The sequence below is a fragment of the Dermacentor silvarum genome, chromosome 4 (assembly GCF_013339745.2).
Source record: "Dermacentor silvarum isolate Dsil-2018 chromosome 4, BIME_Dsil_1.4, whole genome shotgun sequence".
Taxonomy (NCBI): domain Eukaryota; kingdom Metazoa; phylum Arthropoda; class Arachnida; order Ixodida; family Ixodidae; genus Dermacentor; species Dermacentor silvarum.
In genome coordinates, this window is record NC_051157.2 from 19,956,885 (window position 1) to 19,973,890 (window position 17,006).

At 49.9% G+C, this 17,006-nt stretch overlaps 1 protein-coding gene across 3 annotated transcripts in view; it reads right to left on the bottom strand.

Annotated features, from left to right (window-relative positions):
* LOC119449587 (beta-1,4-glucuronyltransferase 1) overlaps window positions 1-17,006 on the bottom strand; it is a 69,677-nt gene that overhangs the window by 36,741 nt on the left and 15,930 nt on the right. For 2 of the 3 annotated variants that reach the window (XR_007466340.1, XM_049665318.1), the window contains exon 1: window positions 8,540-9,915. Coding sequence is in view for 1 of the 3 variants with exons in the window: in XM_049665318.1 (XP_049521275.1) it covers window positions 8,540-9,733 (1,194 nt within the window). In the remaining 2 variants the exon portion in view is untranslated. Of the gene's footprint in view, window positions 1-8,539; window positions 9,916-17,006 lie in introns of those variants that run through there. The other variant, XR_007466339.1, reaches the window with a different exon arrangement.

Genomic DNA, 17,006 nt, shown 5'->3' on the forward strand with positions numbered 1-17,006 from the left:
GCACGTTCACCGTCAGCATTGTGGTGTTTAAAACAACCTGAAGTGCGCCTTTCCGTTCCAGGAATAAGAAAGAAGACTGATCTGCCTACCTTGACCTTGAAGCAAGCAGCTCTAGATTGCTTGCACACTTTCTACTTTGAACGAGTCCACGTATACGCACGGATGGCTCTTCCACTCAGGCCAGCTCCACCGGCACAGTGGTTATACCATCACGATCAATAAGCATCAGTTACAAGATTTCTCACGTCACATCATCGACCGGTTCGGAGCTTGTTGCCCTCCGAGGTGACATTGATTCTATAAACAACCAACTGGCTAATCAGTGGGCAATATTTTGTGAGTCAAAGGCGGCCCTACAATGTATTTTGTCAGCTCTCCGTCGCGGGTCGTGTGAGCTCCAGACGGAGATATGGGAAATGCACCATCATATGATCGCAAAAAGACACGACGTCGTGTTTCAGTGGCTGCCGAGTCATTGAGGTATCTCCGGCAACGACCTCGCCGACGAAGCTGCTAGGAAAGCACACGAAGGAGCAAACCTTGTTTCTGTGCCTTTATCGAGGACTGACGTACGCAGCCCAACACCTAAGCAAGCTAGCGCAGCGTATGACATTGGAGAAGTGGCCCACACCTCATTTCACCCAGCAACGGTTGCATTCTCACGAACCATCTGTGCAACTGCGGCTGTTACCTGGACTTCCGCGAAGTGAGGAAACAATGCTGTGCCGCTTACGCTTGGGTGTTGCATATTCACCAAGACATACACGTGTTTGATTGGAATGGCGGATAGCGCCAAGTGCAATGCCTGCGGTGTCGAGGAGACCATATAACACTTACTGTGCTACTGCCCATCATTAGAAAACGAAAGACATGACCTGTGCACAGCTCTAAATCACCTGGATAAAAAAAAAAAAACATTCACCTTGAACAAGATCTTGGGACCATGGCCTCGAATATCGCAGCTACAAAAGGCCACAAAGCGCTGCTGCGATTTTTGAAAACTAGCGGATTGAGCGACCGTCTGTGATCCGGCTGAGACATTCGGCGTCTGGAGCGGCGCGGAACCCAGTTCGGCGGCGGCGAGATCCGCCGGAATAGCCCTTTCCGCGCCGATCGGTCTCGGACCGATTTTTGCGGCAGCTGCCGCCGGATTCCCTCACCGCGGACCAATCGGAGCGCGAGTGAGAATTTCGAAGATGGCGGCCGAGTCGGACGCGCGCGCGTTGTCGCAGTCGTGTCTGTCGCGACGTCGTAAATGCTGATCGAATTGATCCGAAACTTAATATTTGTTATCACGAATAACAATACATCTGAACTTACTCTCTGTAGTACTCCACGTCACGATCTCGCAGAAGGGGTAGTAGTTTGGTGGCGTGACCAAGCTTTTCGCGCTTTTGCAAAGCAGCATGAACACACCATCGCCGCTGGCGTCGTCTCTTCTGCGAATGCTTCTGCGCGTCATGCATCGCCAGAAAGGTGCTTGCCAACAAGCCTAGCAGTACTGCCTCTTCTTGATCAGGGTTCATTGTCGTTGCTTGTTCGTTGTTCATTGTCGTTGCGCAAAAATAAAACCACGCGAACTCTACACGAGCGGAGATAACTGCGCAGTTTCGAGGCTACGGGCACATCCGGTATATCCGGCGCTTGTTTGGAGGTTAGCGCTTTACACCGCAGATGACGCTGTATCGCGTTCCGGCGGCGCGGTGGGCTAGCAGTGTGACCGGCGCGAATTTCGGCGGCAGGAGAATTCCGTTCGCTGTAGACGCCAGATTCCCCAGTCCGGGCTCAGTCCTGGTTAACTTCCCTGCCTTTCATTTATCATTTTCTCTCTCTCTCTCTCTCTCTCGTGTCTGAAAACTGACGTTCAACGAGAGGCAAGGGTGAAAAACCGGAATGGCCCGAATGCACCAGCACACTTGACTGGCTTAATACCACAAAATGATGTTTGACAATAAGAGGCGGGTCTCGGCGTGTGGAATTCTGTAACTCTGGAATTCGCCGTGGAAGCTTCTCCTTTGATACTAATTCTCACTGAAAACGCAAACGATAGCTGCTCGATGTACAAAAACCTCGACTTGCGTGTCCTCGTGAAAGCGAAGTCTGCTTCTACCGTGATTTTCCTTCAATAGTGAGCGGGTGTGCGCAGTTACTGTGCGCATACAGCCTAGCGTTCAACGAATTCTCGCACGCACAGAGTCGATGGCTACTCAAAAAAAAAAAAAAAAAGCGCCTCCATTTCACCCTGTGTACAGGAAAGCCGTTGCCGACGTTAGAGAAGCACCACAACCACAAGCGACGTAGGTCACACGCGCACGCGCGTGTGCGGAAGTGCAGCATACATGCTCATTCCTCTAGGCCCTCCGCAAAGCGCAAGGACCTTATTTAACTAATATAATTTTTCAGGGTAAATTGCGTCAGAGAATTCGTAATGTACGACTTACACACAAGCTGCAGACATGACGGCTTCGGATTGTAATTTTAATATACGAGAATAACGCAATCGTCACGTGACGATATCACCTGATGACGTAGTCCAATAACGTCACGTGATGACGTCATGTGATGCCTCTTGGAGAAGCAGCATACTGTGCGGTTGCCGCTTCATTGCACCGTCTCCGGGATCGGCCCACATTTTCGTGTGGGCGAGAGCCGTATACACGCGGACACGAAAAATCCCGACCAACTAGAGGCTAACAGCTTCGCTGTAAAATAATATCAAAGGGACGTGCACCAAGGTCGATCCAAATAGGTCGCGACGCTTCGGGTGAAAAGCGGTTCAGAACAAATTGTCACTGACATCAGCATAGGTGGTTATGGGAGCAGCGATTGAAGCGCGACCATGTGAGGAAGGGACAAACACTGGAAAAAAAAAATGTGGTTGATCCCTCTTATATAGGAATCGGTATAGAACACGAAAGTGAAACGTGTCTTCACAGAAGTAGTGTAATGTTTATTGCACATTGATATATAATGTCTATTGGTGTTTTGTGGCTAAAGCGCCTTTAGGCGTTGATGCACCCACGCTGACGCCTGGTGGCACGTCTCCTCCATCACGACTACCAACGTCGATGACCATGAGCAACCGTCGTGCATATGGAAGCTGCACTACGCTGCACACGCTAGCACAACGCGAAAGACGAAGCACGTAACTGACACACTAATACAACGCGCAAGACAAAGCACGTAACTGAATCGTCACCGAGTCAAATCAGTGCGTCGTAATTGCAGCCTCCGCGATCAACTTCAGAAACATTTTCAGAGCTAATTGCGGAGGCCACGCTCCGCTGTGCTGAGTACGGTGAACGCCACCTAGGTGGCGTTGGTAGTGCTTCTTGATGCCAGCGTCCCTTCGAATGCTGGCATCGAGGCGTCGTAGTGCTGAGACCACCGAAGCGTTCACTGTCGGTGCGCGTTAGTGTCATAATGCAGTACTTCTCTTTTCTGCTCGTAGGCGGCGGCACCGCCCCGAGCAAGAGCGCGGGTACACGAAGGAGTGTTAGATATATAAGGCGCGTCTGTGTAGCTCTCTGCAAATGCGTTTGTGGCGCAATGGGTTAAACGCTCGGCGATCTATCGTCGCGGACCGAGAGGTCGTGGGTTCGATTCCCAAATTTTGCATGTTTGTGGAACTTTTTCTTCTGGTTTCTTTCTTTGTATTATGTTCGTGTACATTGTAAGAACGTCATATCCGTGACGGAAATACGTCAGTGAAGTCTTGGTGGACCCCTGCATAAAACACTTTCGTGTTAAAAAAGAAAGATACGTTTTACAACGAAAGCTGTATATTTCGTTCGTCCTATGCTTCGCTAAACGTCTCCATCGGGTGCGCCGTCAGTGACGTCGTTCTCAACGTCGCACCCAAGCGCGCGCGCGCGCGCCATTGGCAGCGCCGTTAGTGATGTCGTTAGCGAACGCGTTCCCGCCATTGCCACGTTGACGCTGCTCTGCCCGCAACGCTTCCGCCTAGTCTCGCCGTTGTCGCATGCGTTCGATATCTCGAGTTAGCTCGGCCTTGTGGTATAGTGCCTAGAATATACTTATATTCTAGGCACTATACTTGTGGTTAGCAGCATCCGCCCGCCATTGGCGCTTGCGTTCCACTTCGCGATTTCAACGTGGACGTTTCGTCGCAGCCGAAGCCAAAGTGCCGCTCGAGAAACTCCCGCCGAAAGCGGGCGATGGCCCCGGCGAACGCGTTCCCGTCATTGCCACGTTGACGCTGCACTGCCCGCAACGCCGCCTCCTCGACTCGCTGTTGTCGCATGCGTTCGATATCTCGAGTTAACTCGGCGTCGTGGTTAGCAGCATCCGCCCGCCATTGGCGCTTGCATTCGACTAGAAACAGAAACATGTAACCAATAACTGAGAAACGCTTCAATACAGCGTCGAGAGTAACCCACGGCTAAACACCGGGGCCACACGTTCCAGCTTCGCTGGTTAACCACCTGTACGGAGTGCTTGGGCGATGTTTTTTTTTCAGTTAGGACTAGCCAAAGTTCGATTCATTCAACCAAAATAAAATTCCTAATAAATTTTCATACACTAGTCGTATATTTTTATATGCGCTGGCCGACGGGCTCGGCTTCCGACGATGAGTCCGGCCATCTACATCCAAAGCTGTCGTCGGCCTCCAAAGAAATTATGTTCTGTGCAGGGGTGCGATTTCGACACCCGTACGGCTGACCTGTGGCTTCGTCGCCTTTTGCGCTGAAAGCTCGAAACGCCCATCAAGTCGAATGGCGGGGCATTTGAAAATGCAGCTCTAATGGCAGGCCACCAAAACAAATTTCGAGCATCATAGGACAAAATGACGTCCCATTATTTTTTTTCTTCTGCCGGAAGTGTTCCCTTGTCACACTGATTGCGCTAAGCCCCATGATCCGCCGATGAACCGCCATGTTTTGAAGGTATGGGCTTCTATGGAAGCTTCGCTACTAGGTATATTTACCTGGCATGCACTGCTAACGAATGCGCCGACATCTACGCGCAACACACGCACGTGCGTGCGTGTGATGCGCCTGGTCCTCCCTAAGATCTCAGGGCTTATGCCCGAGAAAGTGACGTCATTTGAGGGCAGGATCCGGCTACGTAGTAACGAGCAAAGGGCACTCAGCTCCCGGTGAAGCGTCGCGTCCGATGCTTCCCAGCGCAAAAGAAAATCCCACGCAGTGGGAATCAATGCTATATGCGAAACATTTGTCCGTAGCTGGCTACTCAGCATAGATGGGGATTACGCAAAGCGTTATCAGGTAGACGAACGTGTTTATTCAAGACGACCAGCTATGTATCCGACGCGAGAGTGCGTTTGATGACAGCGGCAAGACGACGGTGGCCCCGATTATTGTAACGATGACGGTACGATTTCTACTGCGGCCTTTCGAGGTGCCCTTACGACATAGGGATTGTTGGGTTATACATATGTATACTGGACGAGCGTGAGCGAGAGAAACGCGGATTGCGACGTCATCAGCGACTACGTGTTATACAATCGTACGCGTACGTACCCATGCAACACCACCTAGATAGCACAAGGCCTACGCACTCCGATCTATGACGTCATGCTACCCGGCCCGAAATTTCCATTGCAAAGGCTGGCGTGACGAAAGCGGTGACGTCAAAAGCACTGTTGCTTACGTGGGAGCATACCCATTATGGCAGTCGGGCCAGGTAGCATGACGTCATGATCGGAGTGCTTAGGCCTTGTGCTTCTAGGTGATGGTGACCCATGGCGATTACATGTAGTGTAGGTAAAAACGACGATGGCAAGTACTCCGGCGGTGAAACGTGAAAACCTGTTTGACCTAGGCCAATCACGAAGGCGGCACAGCGGCGCACAATTTTTAGATAGTGTTAACTGCTACGAGGAAAGTACTGGGATGTGGGTTCACAGCGTCGCGAGTTATGAGAAAAGAAGCACATGAAACTGGTACTTGCCACACGCGCGAAACGTCTAAAAAAGCTATAATACAGTCGGCTTTGGCACGAGAGGAGTATGCATGCGATCGTGGCCTAGTGGTTAAAACGTAGCGCTGCTGTGCTTGAAGGCAGCGGTTCGATTACACCGTCAGTCATGCATTTCTTTATTGATTAGAAACACAGCATTAGGACCCAGAACTAAAATTAAATGAAATTCTTGGGTTTTACGTGTCAAAACCGCGGTTTGATTATGAGGCACGCCGTAGTGAAGGACTCCGTATTAATTTCGACCACCTGGGGTTCTTTAACGTGCACCCAATGCACGCGGGCGTTCTTGCATTTCACCCACATCGAAATGCGGTCGCCGCGGCCGGTATTTGATCCCGCGCCCTTGGGCTTGGTGGGGACCCGGAACTGAAATTTCGGATGCCTCAAGCTCAAAAAAAAAAAAAAAAAAAAAGCCAAACAGGTATGGTGCAACTGATTCGTCTTGGTGTCGCATTTCCCAGGCGTTATAGGTTGCAGTGACAATAGGCCAAATTGTGAACACTGTCGGGTGCCTAAACACTTGCTCACACATGTTTGCATTTGTCCCGCGTAAGCGAAAGAACGACAGAAACTGGTCTCTCCCATCGCAAACGTCGATAAGAGACAGAACCATGTTTTAATGAAATGCTGGAGATGTTAGCATGGCTGTTAGCCTGAGCTACTTCAGGTATTGGGTGGTGATTACATATACATTGATAAACGACGATAAGAGGCCGCTATCAGACGAGTTTCTTTTGCCTAGTGCTACAGCCTTTCTACAAGCCACTGGGCTAGACGCATGACATTAGAGACGCCACAACGTTGTGGAGTTGTTTATTGACCATTTTCGCGGAACAGTTTGCTCTAGAGGAGAGAAGGCGCTTTCGGCGGCGCGCCGCACGTAGCCTCAGCGAAAGCGCATGCACGAATACGAAACCGCTACCGCTTCTGACCTGCTGCTGTGCGATCAGCTGTCGGAAATGCAAATGTGTGTTCGCTAACGCACTGTGCTCCATTCATACTGCAAAATGTGGAACGGTAGAGGGAAGACGTGTGCATTAGTTGGCTGCAAAAATAGTGACTGTCATATTAAGGAATGGAATGAATCTGTGTGGCCAAGTTCACAAACCGCTGCAGGGACCCTTTAACAGCAGGGACCGTTGTAGGGACCCTTTAACAAATTTGTTGGGTCCCAAAAATGTGTACTTTCTAATTGTATTGTTTACTTATGTTAAATAAACTTTCAAACTACAACTGTCTGTGTTACGGCAGTTAGAGATGTACGGCTTTCCTCGAGTATGAAAAAATTTGCTCATCCGCCAGCGTTGTATCGCTAACGTTCAAAGAAAGGGCTCCCGCCCCAGAACGTCGGTAAGAGTGAGTACCGCTCGTTACACAGTGACAAAGGGAGTAGCACCGCTTCCTGGTGTAGTAAGTTTCTCGAACGTTATCGACATACGTCCACCCTAACTCACACGCAAGCATACGCCTACTTTATCGCCAACGTAGGTATCAAGAAAAAAATAATGTGCGCACACTTGAATCAATGCGCTGAAGCATGGGTGACGGAAACTACACCGACAGCACATGCACGCATGTTCGAAGCTGAACGTTTCGCGACTGTCCACAAAGTAAGCGAGTGACTAGTGGTGAAACGTGGTAAAACTAGCGTAGGACTAGCGGTAAAACGTAATAGCTAAAAGCTATTACAAAGTACAGAACATCTATGTTCCAAGCCCTTGTGCGCAGCAAGAACAAATCTATTGCAACTGAGCACACCCGCGAGTGACAAAGCAGAAAAACAATCAGATAGCAACCGCACCGAGTCAAAAACATGACAAGCCACTTCTTCAAAGTGTTTGCCAATTACAGAACGAAGAGCGAAACACACTGATCCTGATTCAATTCATAAGCGGAAAGCCTGGAATACATTTATATCCCCGCGTTTAAAACAAGCATCGTGTATGCTGCTCGCGCCGTTTGGACAAAACGCAATGAGCTCCGAAAATGCTTACATGTCCTCTGAGGCTGTGGCCAAAGCTTCGTGTCGTCTACACAGTTACCGTCTACAATATCCGCCGAAACAGAGGTTTGCTTCGCCGCGCTGGGGTGTAACTCACATCTATTGTAAACACAGTCAACGGAGGCAGCTGAGGCAAGCCATGGACGCGTAACCACGTGATCAAACATGGCGGCGTCCACGGGATCGCCATGAAAAGGGTCAATACACACATCCTTTTCTTATCCTTCATCAGCCCTTTTCCTCCCCGCCCCTTTTCCCCAGTGTTGAGTAGCAGGCCAGAGCAAACTATAGCTCAGGCCGACCCCTCTGCATTTTCTGTAAATATTTTTCTCTCTCTATTAATTAGAGTCATCCCTTCTCCAATGCCGCTACCGCAAAGTGACTCGAATGAGGCAAAGAGTGCTTCGCGCTAAAACAACTCAGTCGTATTTCCATTCCCCAAACAGTCCTTGAGTCACCTGTTGGATCGTTTTGGAAATGCATGCATTTTTTTCCTATCCAACGTTCGCATTCAAATGCCCCAGCGCCGTAACATGGAACAATGCACTAAAATGGCCATGCTTGTAGACTGACCTGCGTGTTGCGCGTGAACCCGTATCCGACGAACCTCTCGTCGTAACGGGGCACCTCCTTGCCGGCCACGTAGAATGGCTCGTAGAAGAACTCGTAGTGCTGCACCCGGTAGGCGGCGTGCAGGCCGTCCTCGGAGTGCGGCAGGGCCTCCCAGGCGGCGTGGTTGGTGGCGTACTGGTTGAAGACGAAAGACTTCTCGTGGAAAGGGCGGGCTTCCCTGCGGCGCACCATGGCGAGCAGCTCGCGCTTGGTCCTCGGCACGGGCACCATCTCGCGCGCCTCGTACGTGGGCACCACAAACACGCACTTGGCGCACGGCGGCCGGCGGCCACTGTTGGCCGAGGCCAAGAAGTCGGACAGCTCGTCCCACAGGCCCGGCTTGGGCATCACGTCGATGTCGACGACGAAGAAGTGCTTCTGCGGCGAGCAGCCGTCCCGGGCCACGTTGCGCAGGTGGTTCTGCGGGTAGAGCATCTGCTTGACGCTGCCGCGGACCACGCGGGCGCCTCCCGAAGAATGCAGCGCGCGCAGCAACGAGGCGTGGCCGGCGCACGAGAATTCGGGGCCGCCGCCGCGGGTCGACCAGGGGACTGCGCGCGTCACGTTCACGCCGACCGGGAAGACGAGGTCCACGCGCACGTTGGCCCGCACGGGCTCCGAGCAGGAGCGCAGCAGGGCGAGGTAGGCGCGCAGCGCCTGGAACTGCGCCGCGTTCGCCACGAACACGGCCAGGGACAGGGGTCCGTTCCACAGCTGGGCCAGTTCGACGAGCGTGTGCAGCCGGTCGAGCGAGCCCTGCGTGGCGAGGCACACCTCGCCGGCGTCCGGCGAGCCGAACTCCGCGTCGGGAGAGAGGAAGGAGCGCGCGATTTTGTACTTTCTGCTAGCGTCGAGCTCGATCGCGTCTTCGTCGAACTTGAAGGGGGTCCGCCGCGCGAGCAGGTCCAGAATGTGAACGCCGCGCGCGCCGCCGGCAGGGGTCACCTCGTCGTCTGCGGGGGCAGCGGAACCAGCGCGTCGTTGCTGTGGGGGCGACGGAGGGGAGGATCCGCTGCGGGTAGCCGGAGTAGTAGGGTCGAGGCGGTTGACCACCAGCAGGCCGATAAGTTCGCCCAGGACGAGGGCACCGACCACAATGAGGGCTAGCGGGCCTCGGCCAAGGCATCGGTTTCCAGGAAGACATACCCTTCGCATCACCGGCTACGGGATCACCTGTGTGGACGAGTGTGCGCGACCATGTTGATGCAGAACACACTCGTAATTTTTTTAAACAATAACACGCAAGCGTCCACCACATAGCATGTGAGCGCCTTATATAGCGAGAAGCGGCGAGATCGGCGACATATGCGCAAGCACACAAATCACTCTCCTGTGCGAGTATCGTCTTCTAGGATGTTCGCATTAGGAGGACACACGCCCTGGCAGGGTTATCTGCGCAGTCCTGCTTGCGAAAAGCTGATGTGAGAATAGGCGTAGATTAAGATGTTTTATCTGCGACACGCTTTGCACTTTTTTCTGCGCACTATTAGAACCCGCGCATGCGCCAGGGAATAAAGATAAAAAGAAAGTAAGTTTTTGAGCACGTGCGAGGTAAGAAAAGAAGCAGAAGCAATGAAATTGTTAAAAATTGGGATGACGCTCAAGCTTCGCTTTTAAGAGTGGAACGCGATAGCATTCAAAGATCCCTGACTGCTACTCATGGTTCCCGACGACTGCAGCTAATGCAACCGTAACGGTTACTGGGAAACACTGGCGGCGAACGCTATGCACGTAGGCGAGCTCTCTGGTGGAAACGTGGCCTCTTGCGTGGGCCGATCCTGGAGATAGTGCACAACCACGCCAAAGAAATTACATCATTTTCAGGTTTCCGTATTTGCTTCGCACTTTTAATATTTCAGTCTGAGAAGATTTAACATAAAAGGCATGCGATGTGGGTGTTTTGTTTCATGACATTCGTTTGTGGATTGTCATTCTCAAAATTCCGAGGAATAGCTTTGCCAAGAATGCAAGACAAGGCATGAGCAACATTGATGATAGAATGGTGTGGCATACCTAAATATATTTCGAGGATGCTTTTCTCGGCCACGGGCGCCAATGCCGACGTCGGATTTTCTGCGACACGGGGCCCTAAACGCTGTCGCGTTAATACCGGTAGCTGCGTGGCCTAGCTATTTATCGCGGTGCCCGATGAAACCTCCCGGATAACGAAGGTAGAACGTGTGGACTCCTATACACAAAGCGAACAGCGTAGCAGAGGGCATTCGAACGGGAAACTGCTTTGCGCGCGGTCTGCGCTCGCACGATATTCCTATTAGAAAATTGCAAGGGTGTACAGTACGATGTTCTTTAAGCTGTCCACGAACGCGTGCAATATTCATGAATTTCGCTCCGATCAGAGTGGTCAATTTTATTTGCAGGAAAAGAAGAGGGGTTGGTCTGGAGCTGGTGCGCTCTATGTATAGCCTGCTACTGTGCACTGGTGAAGCGAGAAGGGGGAGGGGGTGGCGAAAGCATGGCGATGATGATGATGATGATGATGATGATGATGATGATGATGATGATGATGATGACGACGACAAGAAAGGAAGGCAGTGATGTTTATGCACACTGAACGGCCCTACAAGTCAATCCCGTGGCATGCAGAAACTCGAATGTTGTTATTGCCGCGATAAAATGATTCGATGATTCAGTAGCAGAATGTTATATCTCCGTATCTGGGCGATTAGTTCTGAATTAAAGGAAAACGGCCATAGCTCTTGTCCTCGCGTTGTTGCGCGCGCTTTGTTTATGCTCCTCAAATATACTATCGCGATCAGGGCCCTTTGAAGGCGCATAATTTCTGTCTCAAAATAAAAAAAATAAGGGATAGAGGGAAATTACGATGCCTGACACTGTCAAGCGACTCTGTCCGCGCGCTCCTATTTACTGCCTATACACCGAGCGTTCATTGTGGAGTAGGGATGACGAACGAGATGTGGACATGACTCAATGCACAGCCCGAAAAACATCAGTCGTGAATTGTTTGCCAACAGAACAAGCAAGACACGTTGACCGAAGGAAAGGGAAAAAAGAAAGAACTTACGGGAGCACGTCTTCCTCAACGTTCCGCACGTACTCCCGATTCTGGATGCGCAGACCAACGAAAGAATTTAAGAACGTTGGCACAGACTCCGTGTTGCCTTTGAGAACGGGGACCACCCTTCCCTACGGAGCACGGAGCGCGCTTAAAAGAGCCATTTCCTTGCCAAGCCACGGCCAGCCAGAAGGCGAAGCCGGGACTGGCGTGCGGGGAGCACGTGCCTTATTTCTCCCCCCTTCGGGCCAACGCCCAAGAGGAACGCCCAGTGTCCGCGCCGGTCAGAGAGCCACTCCCGATCACCCTCCTCGTTTCGTTTGTGTCTTTTCCCTCCTTTTTGTGCCGCACGCATTGATCCGGTGCACGTATAGCGGCCACGACGTGCACCCGGCGCCCTGACGCGCGCTTCCTCTCTGCTCGTTCCTCGGGCCGCGCAGCGAGCGAAGAATTCGCAAATGCGAGCGCGGCCCTTGGCGCTAACGATCCGGCCAGGAATTGTGCGCTGGAGCGGTTAGCGCTTCGAAGTTCGGTGCACGGAGCGAGTGGTTCTGTGAACAGGGGGATAAGGAGGTCGTTGTTCTGGTAGCGGAACATGTCCTGGTTGGCAAGGATAGCGGAACATCAATGTAATCAAGTGTTACAGTGCAAGGGCAACGAATAGTTTCGACACAAACGTCTTTCCGAATGTGTTTTCTCCGAGAACTATATCGCAAAGGGGCAGATCCAAACAATTAAATGCGAACGAATGAGTGAGATATGTGCGCATTAATATAGGTGCGCATTAAACGTGAGCAGATATTGCTTGCAACTTCAGCTGGCACTAAAGATTTATCGCTCGCTAAAGGAAGCGCAAGAAGCAGCTCGCCAATTTAGTAAAATCTGAAACAAGAAGAAATGTGACGCGCAACAATTTGTCCCCGTGCCTCATCGGAGTGAGACGCGACTGCAACGCATATTCGTCAATAGTATTCGGTTACCAGTTTCTATAATATGCGTCAGAAGTGCGGTTAAATAAAGTTTGCTATAGCGTGTGGCGATGAATATGAAATCATTTGTTCTTTCTCTTTTTAAATGTGAGAAGTGCACTTAACGGCACTTGGGCTTATTATTTGAAGGATGCAGGTGATGTAATCGAGATGATGAGGGCATAAAAACTGCATGGACCGTGAAATGTCACAGGGGCACAACGAACTTATTGGGAGCCTTGAAGTTGTTCTTGATGGACAAGGAGGAAGGAGGAATAGACGAAAAGACAGGGAGGTTAGCCAGTTCTCAGATCGGCTGGCTACCCTGTGCCGGGGAAAGGAGCTAAGGGGAATAAAAGATAATAGAAAAGAGATGTTACAAAAGAAAAAAAGGGCGGGGGAAGAAAAGCAACAAATAAAAAAAAAGGAGAATACGGCACAGCTTAAAGTCTGTCTCTGAGACCAGCAGTTCTTTGCAACAAGAGCAACAACGCTTTCAAAGCCTTCTGTGCTGAGGACGGTCTCGGCCAGTGTCCCAGGGCCCTTTCCTCCGACAAAGGGCGTTTGTCAAGTCTATCTAACACTCTTGAAAGTTCTTTCCTGGGCGTACTCAAGCGGGGACACTCACAGAGAAGGTGGGCGATTGTTTCCTCGCAGCTACAGTTATCGCATGTAGGGCTGTTGGCCATTCCGATCCGAAATGAGTAAGCATTCGTGAAGGCCACGCCAAGCCGCAAGCGGCACAGAAGCGTCTCCTCAGCTCTAGATATTCCTGACGGAAGACGGAGCTGTAGATTCGGATCCAAGTGGATCCGAATGTGGAGACGAGCGTTGGTACTGCAATGGCCCGATATCCACTGATGTGCTATGTTTTTTTTTTCTTTCTCTATTGCATGGTGTGGAAGAAGTCTGATGTCAGCGACAAATTTTCCATTCGGTTCATGACGAAATGGCGACATAATGCACTGGAGAGCGGCCTTGGAGTCGAAGAAGATTCACCATGCCCGAGACGGTTCTTCGATTAAGAACTCTAGAGCAGCACGGAGAGTGGCGAGTTCTGCAGCCGTCGATGATGTAAAATGCAATGTCTTGAATTTTACGGTGAAGGACTTCGCGGGAACAAGCACTGCTCCTGCTGAGCTTGCAGAAGAAACTGAACCATCCGTGTAAATGTGAAGGCGTCCGCTGTGTTTCTCATGCAGGACAGAAGTGTGGCTCGTTGTAGGGCGAAATATGACGACTGTGTTTGTTTGTTTGTTTGTTTGTTTTGGGGGGGGGGGGCGGGAGGGGGGTTCCAGGAATGGTTAGTTGGGCTTCGAGGGGAAGTAGGCACCGCAACGGTAATGGTGGTCTTGCTGCAGGCGTGAAGTTCGAGGGAAGCACTTCTTTCTTTCTGGGGTTTTACGTGCCAAAACCAGTTCTGATTATGAGGCACGCCGTAGTGGAGGGCTTCGAATTAATTTTGACCACCTGGGGTTCTTTAATGTGCACTACAACGCAAGCACACGGGCGTTTTTGCATTTTGCCTGCATCGAAATGCGGCCGCCACAGCAGGGATTTGATCCCGCGATCTCGTGCTCAGCAGCGCAACGCCTTAGCTAACTGAGCCACCGCGGCGCACTGTACGATGCGAAGCAATAATATCGCTGAACGCAGAGTGTGGTATAGAAGTAGGAAGTTCGCTGCTGAAGATGCACATCTCGGAAGGCCAAGGCATACTTTCAGTGCTTGAGCTTGAATCGACTGGAGGACGTGTACGTTTCTTCTTCGGGTCCTGCCCAGCACAGGTAGGCTGTAGCGCATGAACCCGAGGGAAAGTGCAGTATGAAGTTGAAGCATCGCTTGTACAGATGCACCCCACGATTTTCCCGCAACAAACCTTAGCACATGGGTGATCATGGTGAGTTTCTTATTCATGTAGACAATATGAGGGCGCACTAAGTATTTCCAGACAATGAAAAAAAAATAATGTTGACTCTATTTGTTTTTCAAATATTAATTGCTTAATACAGTAGCACTTCAAATTTGCATACATGTTCTAAGCTTTCTTTCTTTTTTTCTTTAAACGATATAGCGCTTGTTGCATTTCTGCTTCCTCCTATAGGTCTATGCCACCTCAATTTCCTTCTACTTCTTCGTAGTCGGTAAATGCATAACTAATAATAATAATAATAATAATAATAATAATAATAATAATAATAATAATAATAATAATAATAATAATAATAATAATAATAATAATAATAATAATAATAATAAACAGCAGCAACAAAGCATAAGGTGTGCAAGTTTCTGCTTCCGCAACACTGGATAAAATATGCCACCGTGACTGTGGTTGACGTCATAGGAGCATCGCCAACGAAATCGTGAGGCGGCTCGTCGTACCACCCAGCACGTGCACAGCAAAGAAGGACGCCTAAGCATTTGAGTCGACAGATCCCATTTCCATGAGAATGACGCCGTCGAAATCGGGAGGATGAAGAAGAAAGGCGAGCCTGCAGGGGGTGCACGCAAGAGCGCGGAACAGCGACTAAATGGCAGCGCGTCAACATATCCAGGCAGCCGAAAAAGGCCCAACGCAAAATACATTAATAAAGGAGTCAATATATTTAGCGGATTCTAGGTGTTCTTAAATGTTTGTTTACAAAAACGCTATCGCACCAAGTGGCTCTATACGGAGCCACAAGGAGTAGATTTTAATGAAGACAAAGGAGGAGGGGTCGGCCTGGAGAGCGTGTCTCTAGCCTCCTCAGTCGGGTAAGGGGAAGTGGGAGGAGATACAGGGAGAACAGGTAGGTGGCAGCAGGTGATTATGATATGGTACAATGAGCTACTGTTTGCACGTTGCCCAATACGCGGAGTGCACACGCAATTGTTCGCTTTAGTACCTTGATGCGGCCAAACTAAACAGCTACAAACGATAATGTCACTAAGTACAGTCATCGAAAATTCCTGATGACAAAGAGAGAGTTCGAGGGAAATAATTGCGCAAGGAGGTGAAACGGGCCGGCAGAAAGATGGTAATAATAGATCGTTAATTCCGCATTTCAAAAGTTTAATTCACGTTTTGTTTTAGTAGAAAAAAAAGTTATATGATTGTACATGTTCGTTATACCTAATTCATTTACGATATTTCTCTTCACCTAGCAAATGAACGTCGCTTAACTGTCTAGCCATAAGCAAAATTTCTCGCCCTCTTGTTGCCGTGAAATATTAATAGGAAATGAGTTCATAAATGAGTTCATAACAGGTCATTGAAAAGTCTTGGGGAACGCGGCGCGTGCGAAAATTGCGGCGCATTCCAAACTCCACAATATGAAGCGTCAGGAACCGAGGGGAAAGCTGGCAGCTAAAAGTGCACGTGAGAGAGGGAAAGCCAGGGAATAACGCGATTCTCTGAACTGGCAGACGTCGAAGGCATGCGTAGGCACGCGCCTATTTAGCTGCCATCTGGCGGCAGAATTTAACAAACACTTTTCTTGCGTTGGTCCAGCATCCCGCCTTTAGCCTTTCGCAAGCCACGTCTCGAATCATGCCTTAGTAAGCAGGAGTCAACGGGAGCCAAAGAGTTGAAGAAAAGCTGCGATCTGAAATCCATCCGCTGAGAGAAGATTGAAAAACGGTCTCGGGGCTGAAAGGGGTAAAAGACGCAGCACTTCCCTGCGGTGCGGTGGAGACAGATTCGATCGGGCAGAATGAAAACGGCCGAAAAATGCGTCACAAACGATAACCGGGTCTCCATCGAAAAAGAAAGGGGGAAAAAAAAAGTAAACTAGTGGGGGAGCAAGTTGCGAGGGATGGCGGATGGAGAATAAGGTGGAACAAAAACGCCACATCTTCGCGGCTCGGAGGAAATTGGTATTCGTACACGTCGCTGTGTCTCTTTATGATATTTTCTTACTTTTTTGACACAACAGTGCAGCGTTTTAGAAGCTAGAGCTAGCATCAACCAATAAGGACACGCTCATGATGTCTATGATGCCTTTCTTACTTAGCACAGATTTGTGATTGGCCAGCACACGGCCGCTGGTTAATCAGGATAGACAATGGTACGAATAAACAAATTTTCTAACTAACTAACTAACTAACTAACTAACTAACTAACTAACTAACTAACTAACTAACTAACTAACTAACTAACTAACCAACTAACTAGTGGATCAATGAAGAAACTAGGTGAATAAAGCACTGATTAAAGGGGAAAATGAATGATGAATGAATGGGTCAATGAACTATTGTTTGTTTTGCTTCTACACTATAAAAATCACCAGCCCTTCCCCTGTCGAGAAAATGGGGGTAAGCGAGAGCTTGTCGTGTGTGTACTCGTATCTGACCTTCGTGGTGATTTTCTTTCTTCTCTCTCTCTCTATCTATCTTCCCTTCTTTCTCTCTCTTTCTCTCTCTTCCGTTCTCTTTCTTTTTATTT